The sequence below is a fragment of the Microtus ochrogaster genome, chromosome 7 (assembly GCF_000317375.1).
Source record: "Microtus ochrogaster isolate Prairie Vole_2 chromosome 7, MicOch1.0, whole genome shotgun sequence".
NCBI classification, from domain to species: domain Eukaryota; kingdom Metazoa; phylum Chordata; class Mammalia; order Rodentia; family Cricetidae; genus Microtus; species Microtus ochrogaster.
In genome coordinates, this window is record NC_022014.1 from 24392712 (window position 1) to 24404770 (window position 12059).

Below are 12059 nucleotides of genomic sequence, written 5' to 3' on the forward strand. Positions count from 1 at the left end.
AATAACCTAGAAATGCCTTCTCAAACAAAATTTGAAAATGTTTTCTGAAGTGTATACCCAGTAACTTAACTGAATACCTTACAACTTTCAGTGTTACTTCTGCACTGGAGACGTAAAAATCCAGGATGGCAAATCCAGGGAATCTACTAAGAACAGCTTTCAAAATAACAGTTCAGACAAAGAAATGTGAACTAAGCAAATGACACAAGGTCTTTATACGTATGGACAATATAAACTGTTCACGATATAAACTGTTCACAATATAAACTGCCTCTTCTGAGCAGCCACTCAGAGACCACGTTCTGAAAGAGCACTATGCCAGACAGCCACCACTATGCCTAGTTGGCCCTGAACCTGGAGTTCAAGCCTCAGGAATCCTCCTTCCTACTTCTCAGGCAGGGCGATTATAGGAATACACCATCGTGCCAGGCATTTACAAGGGTACTAGGGGAACAAATTGGGGTCACCGTAGTTGTTTGAAAAACAATGGCCCCCAAAGGAAGTGGCACTTTTAGGAGGTGTGGCTTTGCTGGGATAGGTGTAGCCTGCTCAGTGTGACACTCAGATCACTTCCTGCTGCCTGCAAGATGTAGAATTCTCAGCTGCTTCTCTAGCATCATGTCTACCTGTACACCACACGCCACCATATCCCACCATAACAGGCTATACGTCTGAACTGTAAGTGAACCCCAACTAAATGCTTTTCTTTATGAGTTGCCATAATCATGGTATCTCTTCACAGCAATAGAAATCCTAAGACAGTCATATTTGCATAGCAAGCATTTTACTGACTGAGCCATCTTCCCAACCCTCAACTTTTTTCTTTTATACATGTAATATTGTCATTATATTACCTATGAATGATACATTTCTGTAATTTTTTCCATTAAGTGTATTTAATCCAGCAATAGGGAGGCAGAGGCAGGTGGATCTCTGTGAGTTCAAGGCCAGCCTGGTCTACATACAACACAATGGATACATACTGAAACCCTGTCTCAAAAACCAAAACCAAGGGGCTGGAGAGATGGCTCAGAGGTTAAGAGCATTGCCTGCTCTTCCAAAGGTCCCGAGTTCAATTCCCAGCAACCATATGGTGGCTCACAACCATCTGTAATGGGGTCTGGCCTGCAGGCATACACACAGACAGAATATTGTATACATAATAAAAAAAATCTAATTTTATAATTTTAAAAAAAAATTCCCCATTTTTATGTTAGGCATAGTGGTGCATGCCTTCAATCCCAGGACTCAAAAGGTAGAGGAAAGCAGATTTCTGTGAGTTTGAGGCCAGCCTGATCTATAAAGCAAGTTCCAGGACAGCCAGGACTGTTCAGAGAAATCCTGTCTCAAACACAAACACACACACACTCAAATCATCATCACCAACAGCAACAATTAAAAAGAAAGAAGCCAGCCGGGTGGTAGCACATGGCTTTAATCCCAGCACTCGGGAGGCAGAGGCAGGAGGATGTCTGTGAATTCGAGTCTAGCCTAGTCTGTAAGAGCTAGGTCCAGGACAGCACCAAAGCCACAGAGAAACCCTGTCTAGAAAGGAAGGAAGGAAGGAAGGAAGGAAGGAAGGAAGGAAGGAAGGAAGGAAGGAAGGAAAGAAGCTATGAATTTGAGAGCAAGGATATATAGGAGAAGGAAGAGAAGGAGGAAAAGGAAAAAGGGAAATGATATAATAATATATAATTTCTTTTGGGGGGGAGTTCGAGACAGGGTTTCTCTGTTGTAGCTTTGGAATCTGGCCTGGAACTCACTCTGTAGACGGGGCTGGCCTTGAATTTACAGAGATTCTCCTGCCTTCTGCCTTCAGGTGCTGAGATTAAAGGTATATGCTATCACCCAGCAATTACACATAATTTTAAATCTTTTTTAAATTACTAAAAAGTATCTCCCCCCACAATAAAATGTAAAGTTAGGTGTACAGCTCAGTGGTACAGTGTTTACCTAGTGTGCACAGGAACCTTGGATTTGACCCTCAGTTGTACAAAACTAAAATCTATGGTCAGGCAATAGAAGCCTCTATCTTCAACCTCAACAATTAAGAGGCAGAGGCAGAAAGATCTTCACAAGTTCAAGGCCATCCAGGTCTACACAGTGAATGTCAGGCAGCCAGAGATACAGATCAAGACTCTCTAAAACAAGACACCCCCCCCAAAAAAAACATACAAACATAGTCTCTCTCATTCTAATAAACTACAGCACATGATTTATTAATGAGGAACTATAACCTATCACCAGAAAAACACTGAGTATATAGCAGAGGGAAGACCAATGAAGGGAATAAACAAAATTTATGAAAACTGATTCTTAGACTCTATTAACAGAATTGACTGTTCATTTTTTAGTTCTAAGAAAAGGCAGACAATAGTCCAAGTGTTAGAAATCCTTTGTAGGGCAAAGTCTAGTCACCCAACCTCACTACTTAAATATATCTAGGTCACGTTAGCACCCTGGGACACTGCAAATCCTGAACACAGGCAAGAACTGTTTTTATTCTCATTTCCAAAATCACAGAGAGGCCTTGGAACTAAAATTAGCTCTCACGTGAAAATTAGCACTTACTCATTCCATCAGTCCTTGTTGTTTGTTTAATTAACACATGCAGCTTCACAAAACAGCCTATTGTCAACAAACTTCTGATTCCCCAGAATGATTCCCACTCTGCTGCAATGAATACTTTATTTGTACATCACTAGCAATGAGTTTTAGAATGCATTTCCACTATCTAAGGATGACCTAGCAGTCATTCTAATACTGCAGAAGCTGAACCTCAAGTATGTCAATAAACACCAAACCTGTCAACCTTGTTGTAATACTGGTCTGTGTTACTGGATCATCAATGAGAAGCTAAAAACACTAGTCACCGAGTACAAGCAACCTTCAGTGTTGGTCTTTGGTTTAAAAACAAACCAATTAAATGTCATACTGTGTTCAAGATCAACTAACAGAGCTCATATATAAACAGCAGGCTGTTGCTATGGAGCTGGGTACTATGAAAAAGCAAAACCTAAAATTAAATCACAATGGTTTGATTCAACTTTAACAAAGCAATGACAGGTACAGCAAGAACAGAGATATCATCACATCCTTAATATTAGCCATCTCGGTTCTATCAGGCCTCCTAATATAGGGATATCTACTTTTAATCAAATGTTTATAATAAGCTAATCACTATGTATAAATTATCACTACCCTTTATAACAGCCATGCAAAACTTCTACCTCCCTTTTAGATGAAGAGACTTAGTCTCCATAAAACTAGAAAATTACAAAACCTCAGTTGTCAAATGCCACTCAGTGCACTGGCTGGTCTTCCAAAGGACCTGGTTCAATTCTCAGCACCCACATGACAGCTCACAACCATCTACAATCCCAATCCAAGTAATCCAACATCCTCTTCTGGACTCCACAGGAATTGCATGTACAGAGTACATAGGCAAAACACCCATACACATAATATAAATTAAATCTTTTGTTTTAAAGAACTAAAATAATGTCAGGTGGAGGGGGCACACACCTTTAATCCCAGCCTTTCGGGAGGTAGAGGCAGGTGGTTCTCTGTGAATTCAAGGGCAGCATGGTCTATAAAATGAGTTCAAGGACAGCTAGGGCTACACAGAGAAACTCTGTCTCCAAAAACCAAAAAAATAAACCAACACTACTAAAATGAAGTGCCTGAACTGGATGTATAGCCAGCTTGTAAACCCAGCACTCAGAAGGCTGAGGTAGGAGGAGGATCTCCGTGAATTTGAGGCCTGATGAGACTAGAATGAGTTTCAGATTACTCTGTGATAGTTTGAGATCTTGCCTCAAGAAAATCAAATGAAAGGAAAGTATATAGTTCAATGGTAAAACATTTGCCTAGAATGCAAATAGGCCCTAGGTTTGATCTCTACGACTGCAAAAACAAGTGAATAAATAAGTAAACAAATAAATGAATAAAAAAATAACTCAGGAGTCTAAGGAAAAAGAAAGTTGAAGGTCAGATTGGGCTATACAGCAAGACTATCTTCAAAGAGAGAGAGCAGGCAAGCAAACATAAATTTTGGGAGTGGGGAGATGGCTCAACAATTATCTTCCAGGACCTGAGTTTAGTCCCAGCACTTGTATAGGTTGGTTAACAAGCATCTGTAACTCCAGCTCCAGGAGAACTGACATCCTCTTCTGACCTCAGGCACTGCATTCATATACACAGATACACACACATAACTAAAAATAAAGTCATGGGGTTGTGACATATGCCTTTTATCCCAGCACTCGGGAGGCAAAGGCAGGCAGATCTCTGTGGTTCAAGGCCAGCCTGTTCTATAGAGCTAATTCTAGGACAACCAAAGCTAAGCAAAGATACCCTTTCCTGAAAAACCAAAATAGATAGGTAGACAGATAGACAGACAACAGACAGACAGAGAGAATCATGAAAAAATAAAGGGAACATCTTATCAATACAGGGAATCATGAACTCTGACTAATCAAGCAGGAAAGTAGTATTCCTGATAGAGGCAGCTAAGTCTTTGACACAAGAGAGCTGGTCTCCCATCTCCTATACCTATATATAACAGATCCCTTCTACATATGTCATACTGTAGTCTGATAGTGCTATTCACAAAACCTAAGAAATTGTGTTCTTTTTTTTCTGTAAAAATATACAGTCCAGCAAGATAAGATAGCTCAGCACGAAAAAGCATTCGTCACACAGGCTGATGACCTCAGTTCAATCATCCACAGGCAATGATGGGAATAGAGAACCAACTCTCAAAAGTTGTCCTCTGGAGGGGATGAAAAAATGGTTCAGAAGCTCTGCTTTTCCAGAAGACCTGGATCTCTGTGACTTCGAGGCCAGCCTGGTCTAGAAGAGCTAGTTCCAGGACAGGAACCAAAAAGCTACGGAGAAACCCTGTCTCGGGAAAAAAAAAATACCCTAGCCTAAGCTCCCCAATACTGGAGATAGTATAAACACACCAGCCACACAAGATGCCACAGTGAGAAGACAAACTCCTGAAAGTTGTTCTCTGACCTCCACATATGCACCATGGCACAAAAACACACACATTCACATATAAATAAAATTAAAGAAAATGTTAATGATGGTCATGTCTTTTTTATAGGCACATTTACTTTCCTCTGTGAATGTTTTCTAATTCTTTTTTTAAAATATGTCCCAGGCATGAAACAGCTTTGGCTGCCAAGCCAGGCATCAAGCTAGGAAGAACAAAGAACTGCCATCTGCTCTGCCCATGACTGATGTAAGAAGACCACCACCAACAAGGTGTCTCTTTGGCCACTGCCGGGGCAATTCTTTTTATCTAATATAAAATAGACACTTTGAAGGGCCGGCAAGATGGCTCAGTGGATAGGGCTAATTGCTGTCACATATGACAATTTGAATTTGAGCCCCAGAATCCACATGCTAGAAAGACAGGACTCCCACAAGTTCTCTGATTTCCACACATGCTGTGGCACATGATCGCACTCATGCACAGACACACACATACATGTATAAACAAATGTTAACAAAAACTTTAATTTTTAAAAATTGTATGGCTGTCTAGCTTGCATCTATGCATGCATGACTATCCATCACATGTGTACAGTGCCCTCAGAGACCAGAAGGAGGCATCAAATCATCTGGAATTGGAGTTAGAATGTTGTTAGCCACCAAATGACTACTGAGAACCAAACTCAAGTCCTCTTTAAGAGTAGTAAGTGCTCTTAACCACAAGTAATCTCTCTAGTACCATTACTAAAATTAAAAACAAAAACTAACTTTGCAGGCTGGGCATGGTGGCAGGCCAGCTTGGTCTACATAGGAAGTTCCAGGACATCCAAAGCTACAGAGAAACCATCTTAAAAAAACCCAAAACAACAATAATGATAATAAAATAAATCCAATTCAAAGTGTAAGATAAAAACATACAGATTTTCATGTGAGACTACAAAACACTCATTATCAGTGCTCCAGACCACACTGACTTTTAAGAAGCTGTAGCCTAACACAATGACGTATGCCTTTAATCCTAAAACCCTGTCTCAAAAAAACAAACAAAAAGAATACTTGCTGCTCTTATAAAGCATCTGGGTTCAATTACCAGCAGCCACACAACAGTTCACAACCACATATAAGTCCTGCTTCTTATTTTTGCAGGCATTATACATACATGGACACTTACTTACATGAAGGCAAAACACTCATAAACTCATAAATCAATCAATCAATCTCTCTCTCTCTCTCTCATACACACATACACACACACACACACACCACACCACACCACACCACACCACACCTTACTCAGGATGGGGGAATAGCTCATTGCAGAATGCTTGCTTCACAAGCATAAAATCCTGTGTTAAGTCCCTGCAGCACAAATTAACCAATTCTCTTCAGGCTCATCCACATGAAGAATCACACCTATGAATTATTAGAATGTTATACAGTGCTTTTAAATTTTTATTCATTTATTATGTGTGTATGTGCATGTGCCATGCTGTGCTTGTAGAGGTCAAAACAATCTGTGGGAGTCGATTCTCTTCTTATACCATGTGAGATCCTGGGTAATGAAATTCAGGTCTTCGGGATGGTGTCAGGTCCCTTTAACCACCAGCCAACTCTCTGGCCCCTAAATGTTCTTTGTTTTCTTTACCTTTCTTCCTTTCAGTTACAACCTACCCTCCTATATCCACACCTGTGCACAGTTCTCCAAACCGACTGCATCTATTTCCTATATACAGAATTCTTCACTTCTCTTCAACCTTCAAAAAAACAGCCACCCCACTACCATTATGCTCCTTTCCTTGAACTTATTTTCCATTGCCTATGAACTATTCCCTTCATGCCAGGTGGTGGTGGCACACACCTTTAATCCCAGCATGGGAGACAGAGACAGGTGGATCTCTGTGAGCTTGAGGCTAGCCTGGTCTACAAAGTGAGTTCCAGGATAGGCTTCAAAGCTACAGAGAAACCCTGTATTGAAAAAAAGAGGGAAAAAAAAAGTTGGGAAATATTCCATTCAGGTATTCCCAAATCCTCAGATCTAATATGCACAACTGAAAACGGCAACTTCCTAAAAATCAGTTCATTCTATAATCTGTAGGCTTATAAATGCTACTACCTTTCCTCTGACTACAGGAAGAAGACCTCAGGTTCCATACTTGGCTCTTTTCTTCCTAATTTCTACCACATATTACTAACTGTACCTGGGAATTTCTGAGCTTTACTTATTGCCTACACATAAGCCACTAATATACTGATATATCTGGGATACTAAAAACATTTCTGGGGCTGGAGAAATGGCTCAGCAGTTAAAGAGCACTGGTTCCTCTCCCAGAAGACCCAGGTTCAACTAACTGGATTCTCAGCATTCAAGTTCCCAGCACCGACATGGCAGCTTACAACTGTCTGTAACTCCAGCTTCAGGGGATCTGACATCCCTTCTGGTCTCTATAGAGACCAAGTATGAACATGGTGCAGACATACACACAGGCAAACTGCCCATACACATAAAAAAAATAAAATAATTAAAAAGAAAATTTTCTAGTTACTTTAATTCTCTCTTCAATCTATTGTCTACAATGTTCTTAGAATGTAACCATTTATGAGATGGAAAGATGGCTCAGCAGATAAGGGCAGGAGCTGTCCTTACAAAAGACCCATGTTCAATTCCCAGCACCCACATGGTGGCTCATCATCATCTGAAACTCACTCCAGTTCCAGGGCATCAATGCCCTTTTTCTGACCTTAGGAGGTTCTTACACACACATAACAGCCATACATAAACACTAATCTCAGGTGCACATGCATACACATAGAACAAATAAAAACAAAACAAAATGTATCTGTTTAAACATAATCCTGAACATATGATTTGCCTATCTTAAAATACAGAAGTTAAGCTGGACATGATGGCACACCATTTTAATCCCACCAGAGGCAGGCAGATCTCTATGAATTTGATACCAGCCAGGTATCAAAAAAAAAAACAAATAAAATCAGAGGCTAGACATGGAAGACACATGTAATTTCATCATTCGGAACACTGGGGCAGAATAATTGCTAGTACAAGACTAGCAATAGCAAGTTCAAGAACCCTTTCCCCCTTCCACCATACAGAGTGACAAAGAGAATTAAGGCAGACAGTAAGGCACTCTGCTTAATTCAGAGGAAATTTATATATATTCACAAAGACTATACTCTGAAAAGGCATCATATGCAAAACATGCTGCCAAATTCAGTGCAAGTTAAGAACTATGTTTTAGGGGCAAAATTAAAAGAAATGTGTAGGGCTGGAGAGATGGCTCAGAGGTTAAGAGCATTGCCTGCTCTTCCAAAGGTCCTGAGTTCAATTCCCAGCAACCACATGGTGGCTCACAACCATCTGTAATGAGGTCTGGTGCCCTCTTCTGGCCTTCGAGCATACACAGAGACAGAATATTGTATACATAATAAATATTAAAAAAAAATGTGTAGTCTCAGTTGTCCTAGAACTAGCTCTGTAGACCAGACTGGCCTCGAACTAACAGAGATCCACCTGTCTCTACATCCCAAGTGCTGGGATTAAAGGTATGTGCCACCACTGCCCAGCTGTAACAAGACATTCTGCCATTCACTGAACACTGAATCACACAGAGTACAATCCTATTTGGAGTTACTTTGGCACCTCTGTTGTAGAAGCATTAAGTTGGCCATTAAGAGGCTCTCTAATTTTTAGACTTGGTAGATTTAAAAAAATTGACCCCCATCTTAAAAAATTGACCCCCAGGATGGATTTGTCACAGGAGACATTCCATGAAACGCACATGGTCAGCACTCAGATCTTCCGTTGGTCCAGCTTGCTTCCTACCACACCATGTCCACTCAGATATCACTAGATTGATACATATTGATAACTTTCCATGTATTACCTACCTTACTCTCCCATTCAGATTTATCTGAATATGCTGCTTAAAATCTGGATATTTGGATGCCAGATATGCAAAGTCAGGTGGCTTGTCCTTGTATCTGTTTCTTGCGTGCATTGATTTGCTTAGAGCCATCTTTAAAGAGAGGGAAGAGGGGATGTGAGAAAGACAAAGAAGAAATCATATTTATTTCAAAGGCATTAGTGAGGAAAGGAGTACATACATGCCCATAATACCAGTACTTGAGAGGCAGAGGCAGGAGGATTCCAGTAAGCTTGAAAGATCAACCTCAGCTACATAGTTCCAGGCCAGTCTGGCCTACAATTGAGACCTCTAAAACACACACACACACACACACACATACACACACACACACACACACACACCACATACACACAAATAGTAAGGCAAGTAAGCAGTGCTCTTGCTGCCACATGCAGGACCCTCCCCAACTAAGGGGATACAGTTTATCAAGACCCTGGGTTCATTCTCCAGAATATCTCTATCTCCCTCTCTCTCTCTCTCTCTCTCTCTCTCTCTCTCTCTCTCTCTCTCTCTCTCCCCTCTCTATCACACACACACACACACCCCCCTAGAAACTCACAGTTTTTATTCCCTAGGATTCACATGCCCCTTACAGATATCTGGTTAAAAAGGAACATAAACTGAGGACAGGACCCAAGGCCCCAAGATTATCAAAGGGAAATGTGTTCTTTCTTCATGTAATACTGTAGAGCAACAAAAAGAAAGGCACTCCTCTAACAAATTCAAGAGATATTGATACATTAAGACTCACCAACACATAAAAGAGGGCATTGCTGACAGACATGTAATCTGAACATATGTAACCCAAGTTAAATTACAGTCTTGGCCAATCTGGTTCATTTTCTATACTACTTATTCGATCGTAACAGATGCAGTCAATATAAGTCACTCCTTTGATTAACTTCTGGGAGAAAAAAAATTTTTTCACCAGGAATTTAACCCAGTGTTTCACACAAGTTCTACCAAGGGGCTGCTATACCCCAGATGAATTAACTTCTGGATATTTAGTTACATACCTATCTATTCCATTCCTCAAAGCTAACTGGGTGTCAGCTCTTGCCTAGCACTCAATTTACTCTGTTCCTGCCACACTGGCCTATTAGCCATTTCCTGATCAAGTCAGGCACATTCACTCCTTAGGGCTACTTATTTGTACTTGTCTTTTTATTGTTTTTGTTGCTCAGACAAGGTCTCCAGTAGCCCACACTGGCTGGGAACTCACTTTGTACCCAAGGCTACTCATGAATTCCTTCTCCAGAGTGCATCATCACGTGGAACTTGCACCTGCTGCTATTCAACCGTCAGGGATTGCCCTCCCCCATACAGTGTATGAAATGTACATACACTGAACATATCCCAACCTTGTTAGGTGTTTGGTCAAACGTCACCTTCAGTGACTAGAACACACTTTATCATCTTCCTAAGCTACTGTCTTTTGAATTTCCTCACTTAACATTCTCTATATGTTTGTTTTAATTTTTAAAACTTTCCCTACAAGCAAATTCCATGAGGGAAAACTTTGTTCGCTAAGGTACCCCAATACTTAACAAAGGATCTGTAAGAAAAGTTACTCAACTATTTGCTGACTGAGGAGAGTATGAAATTGCCTGGAGATGTACCTCAGAGTGATAGAGCATTTGCCTAGCACGTGCAAGGCACTGGGTTCAGTCATCAACACCATAAGCCAATGACTACCAAATACTTTCCACAGTGTATAAGCCATTGAATCATAACACTCTCTTTCAGAATGGGCAGCCCAGGGAGTCTCAACAACAGCTACAAAAAGGCTCAGGTGAGCGAGTCCAAAAACCAAAGACCTCGAGGGTTGCCTTCCTCTTGACCCGTATCTCTTCAAACACCATTTCTTTTCATGCATAACCCTATAGGATAGCCTAAATTCGGCTTTTAGAACATCAAACTCTGGGGGCTGTAGAGATGGATTCAACGGTTAAGAGCACTGGTTGCTCTTCCAAAGGGCCTGGGTTCGATTCTCACCACCCACATGGCGACTCACGACCAATTCTAACTCAGCCCCATGGCATCGTCCTCTTCCGGCCTCTGCCGGTACTTGTGCTCGTGCTGCGGACATACGTGTGTTCAAAACACATACATATAAAGTAAAAAAATTTTAAAAAGTGTTTTAAAAAAGAACAGCAAACTCAACAGATGCCTCCCGCCAGGACCTCAACACCTCCGTTCTATGTCCATGACCCCCCGTCACTAATCTGACTTTTTCTCTAGTTCTACCGGCTCTCGGGCTCATCCACGCCTTCTTCCCGCTTCGGTTTCAGGGCTCTCTAAATATCAGCCCAGGCGCAAGAAGGGGCTCTCTCCTTCAACTCCTCCCACCTACCCACCCCACCGCCTGCGTTGGAGCACACAGCCGCCCAGGGTCCCCGGCTTCAAACCCCAATTAAGCCCCTGAGGAGCCAAGAACCAGTGGATAAAAGCCGGTACTGGTTAAGCGACTAATGAGCGCAAGCGGATAATTGATTTCTGAACCTCGCACCTCGTATGCCAGTGTAGGAGCCGGACGGCGTGTATGGCTGGGCCCCGCACAAACGCAGGATCCTGACCCACTCACACAGCGAAGCGCCTAGAAACGCAGATGCTACGCTCCCAGCGCGCCGCCATCTTGTGAAGCCAATCGGCGGCGTGATTGGGCAAGCCATTCTCGCGAGACCTATGGTCTAGCCTGAAGAAGAAAGTAACTGTCGCGATACCTGGAGTTTGGGGCGCGTTTTCCACGAGAACGTGGGGGTGTGGTCGCAAGCAGGGCGCTTGTCGGGGACCAGGTCAAGAGGTGTGCTTGTCGTTTTATTGTTGTTGGGCTGCTTGTGTCCTGTTTAGTTTTGGTTGCGACGGAGCTCCACTGTAATCCAGTCTGGATCCAATCTGGCCATGAACTCGGGGCCACCGTCCTGCTCTGGCCTTCCTGACCTGGGATTACAGGTGTAAACTACCCCACCAAACTGGGAACTTTTTTTCTGAGTAACTTTTTTCAGCTCTCTCCAGGCTTACTAAATCATACCCTCTAGGCTAGGACAGGAAAAAGGAAAAGTAGAATAGGAGAATCTTGGGTTTGGTGGCAATTAATAGTTATTGGATAGC

At 41.9% G+C, this 12059-nt stretch overlaps 1 protein-coding gene and 1 non-coding gene across 2 annotated transcripts in view; both read right to left on the minus strand.

The window, feature by feature from the left end:
* The window catches only part of Mettl16 (methyltransferase like 16), a 57582-nt gene extending 45994 nt beyond the window's left edge, over positions 1 to 11588 (minus strand). Inside the window, exons 1-2 of the mRNA XM_005349567.2 lie at positions 11458 to 11588; positions 8911 to 9038 (exon numbers count right to left, since the gene is read on the minus strand). Coding sequence (XP_005349624.1) covers positions 8911 to 9038 — 128 coding nt within the window. The 5' untranslated portion in view covers positions 11458 to 11588. The remainder of the gene's footprint in view (positions 1 to 8910; positions 9039 to 11457) is intronic.
* Positions 5158 to 5300, minus strand: LOC113456393. The gene has a single exon (XR_003377215.1). It is a non-coding gene; the product is annotated as a small nucleolar RNA SNORA48 (small nucleolar RNA).
* Positions 11589 to 12059: the final 471 nt, after the last annotated feature.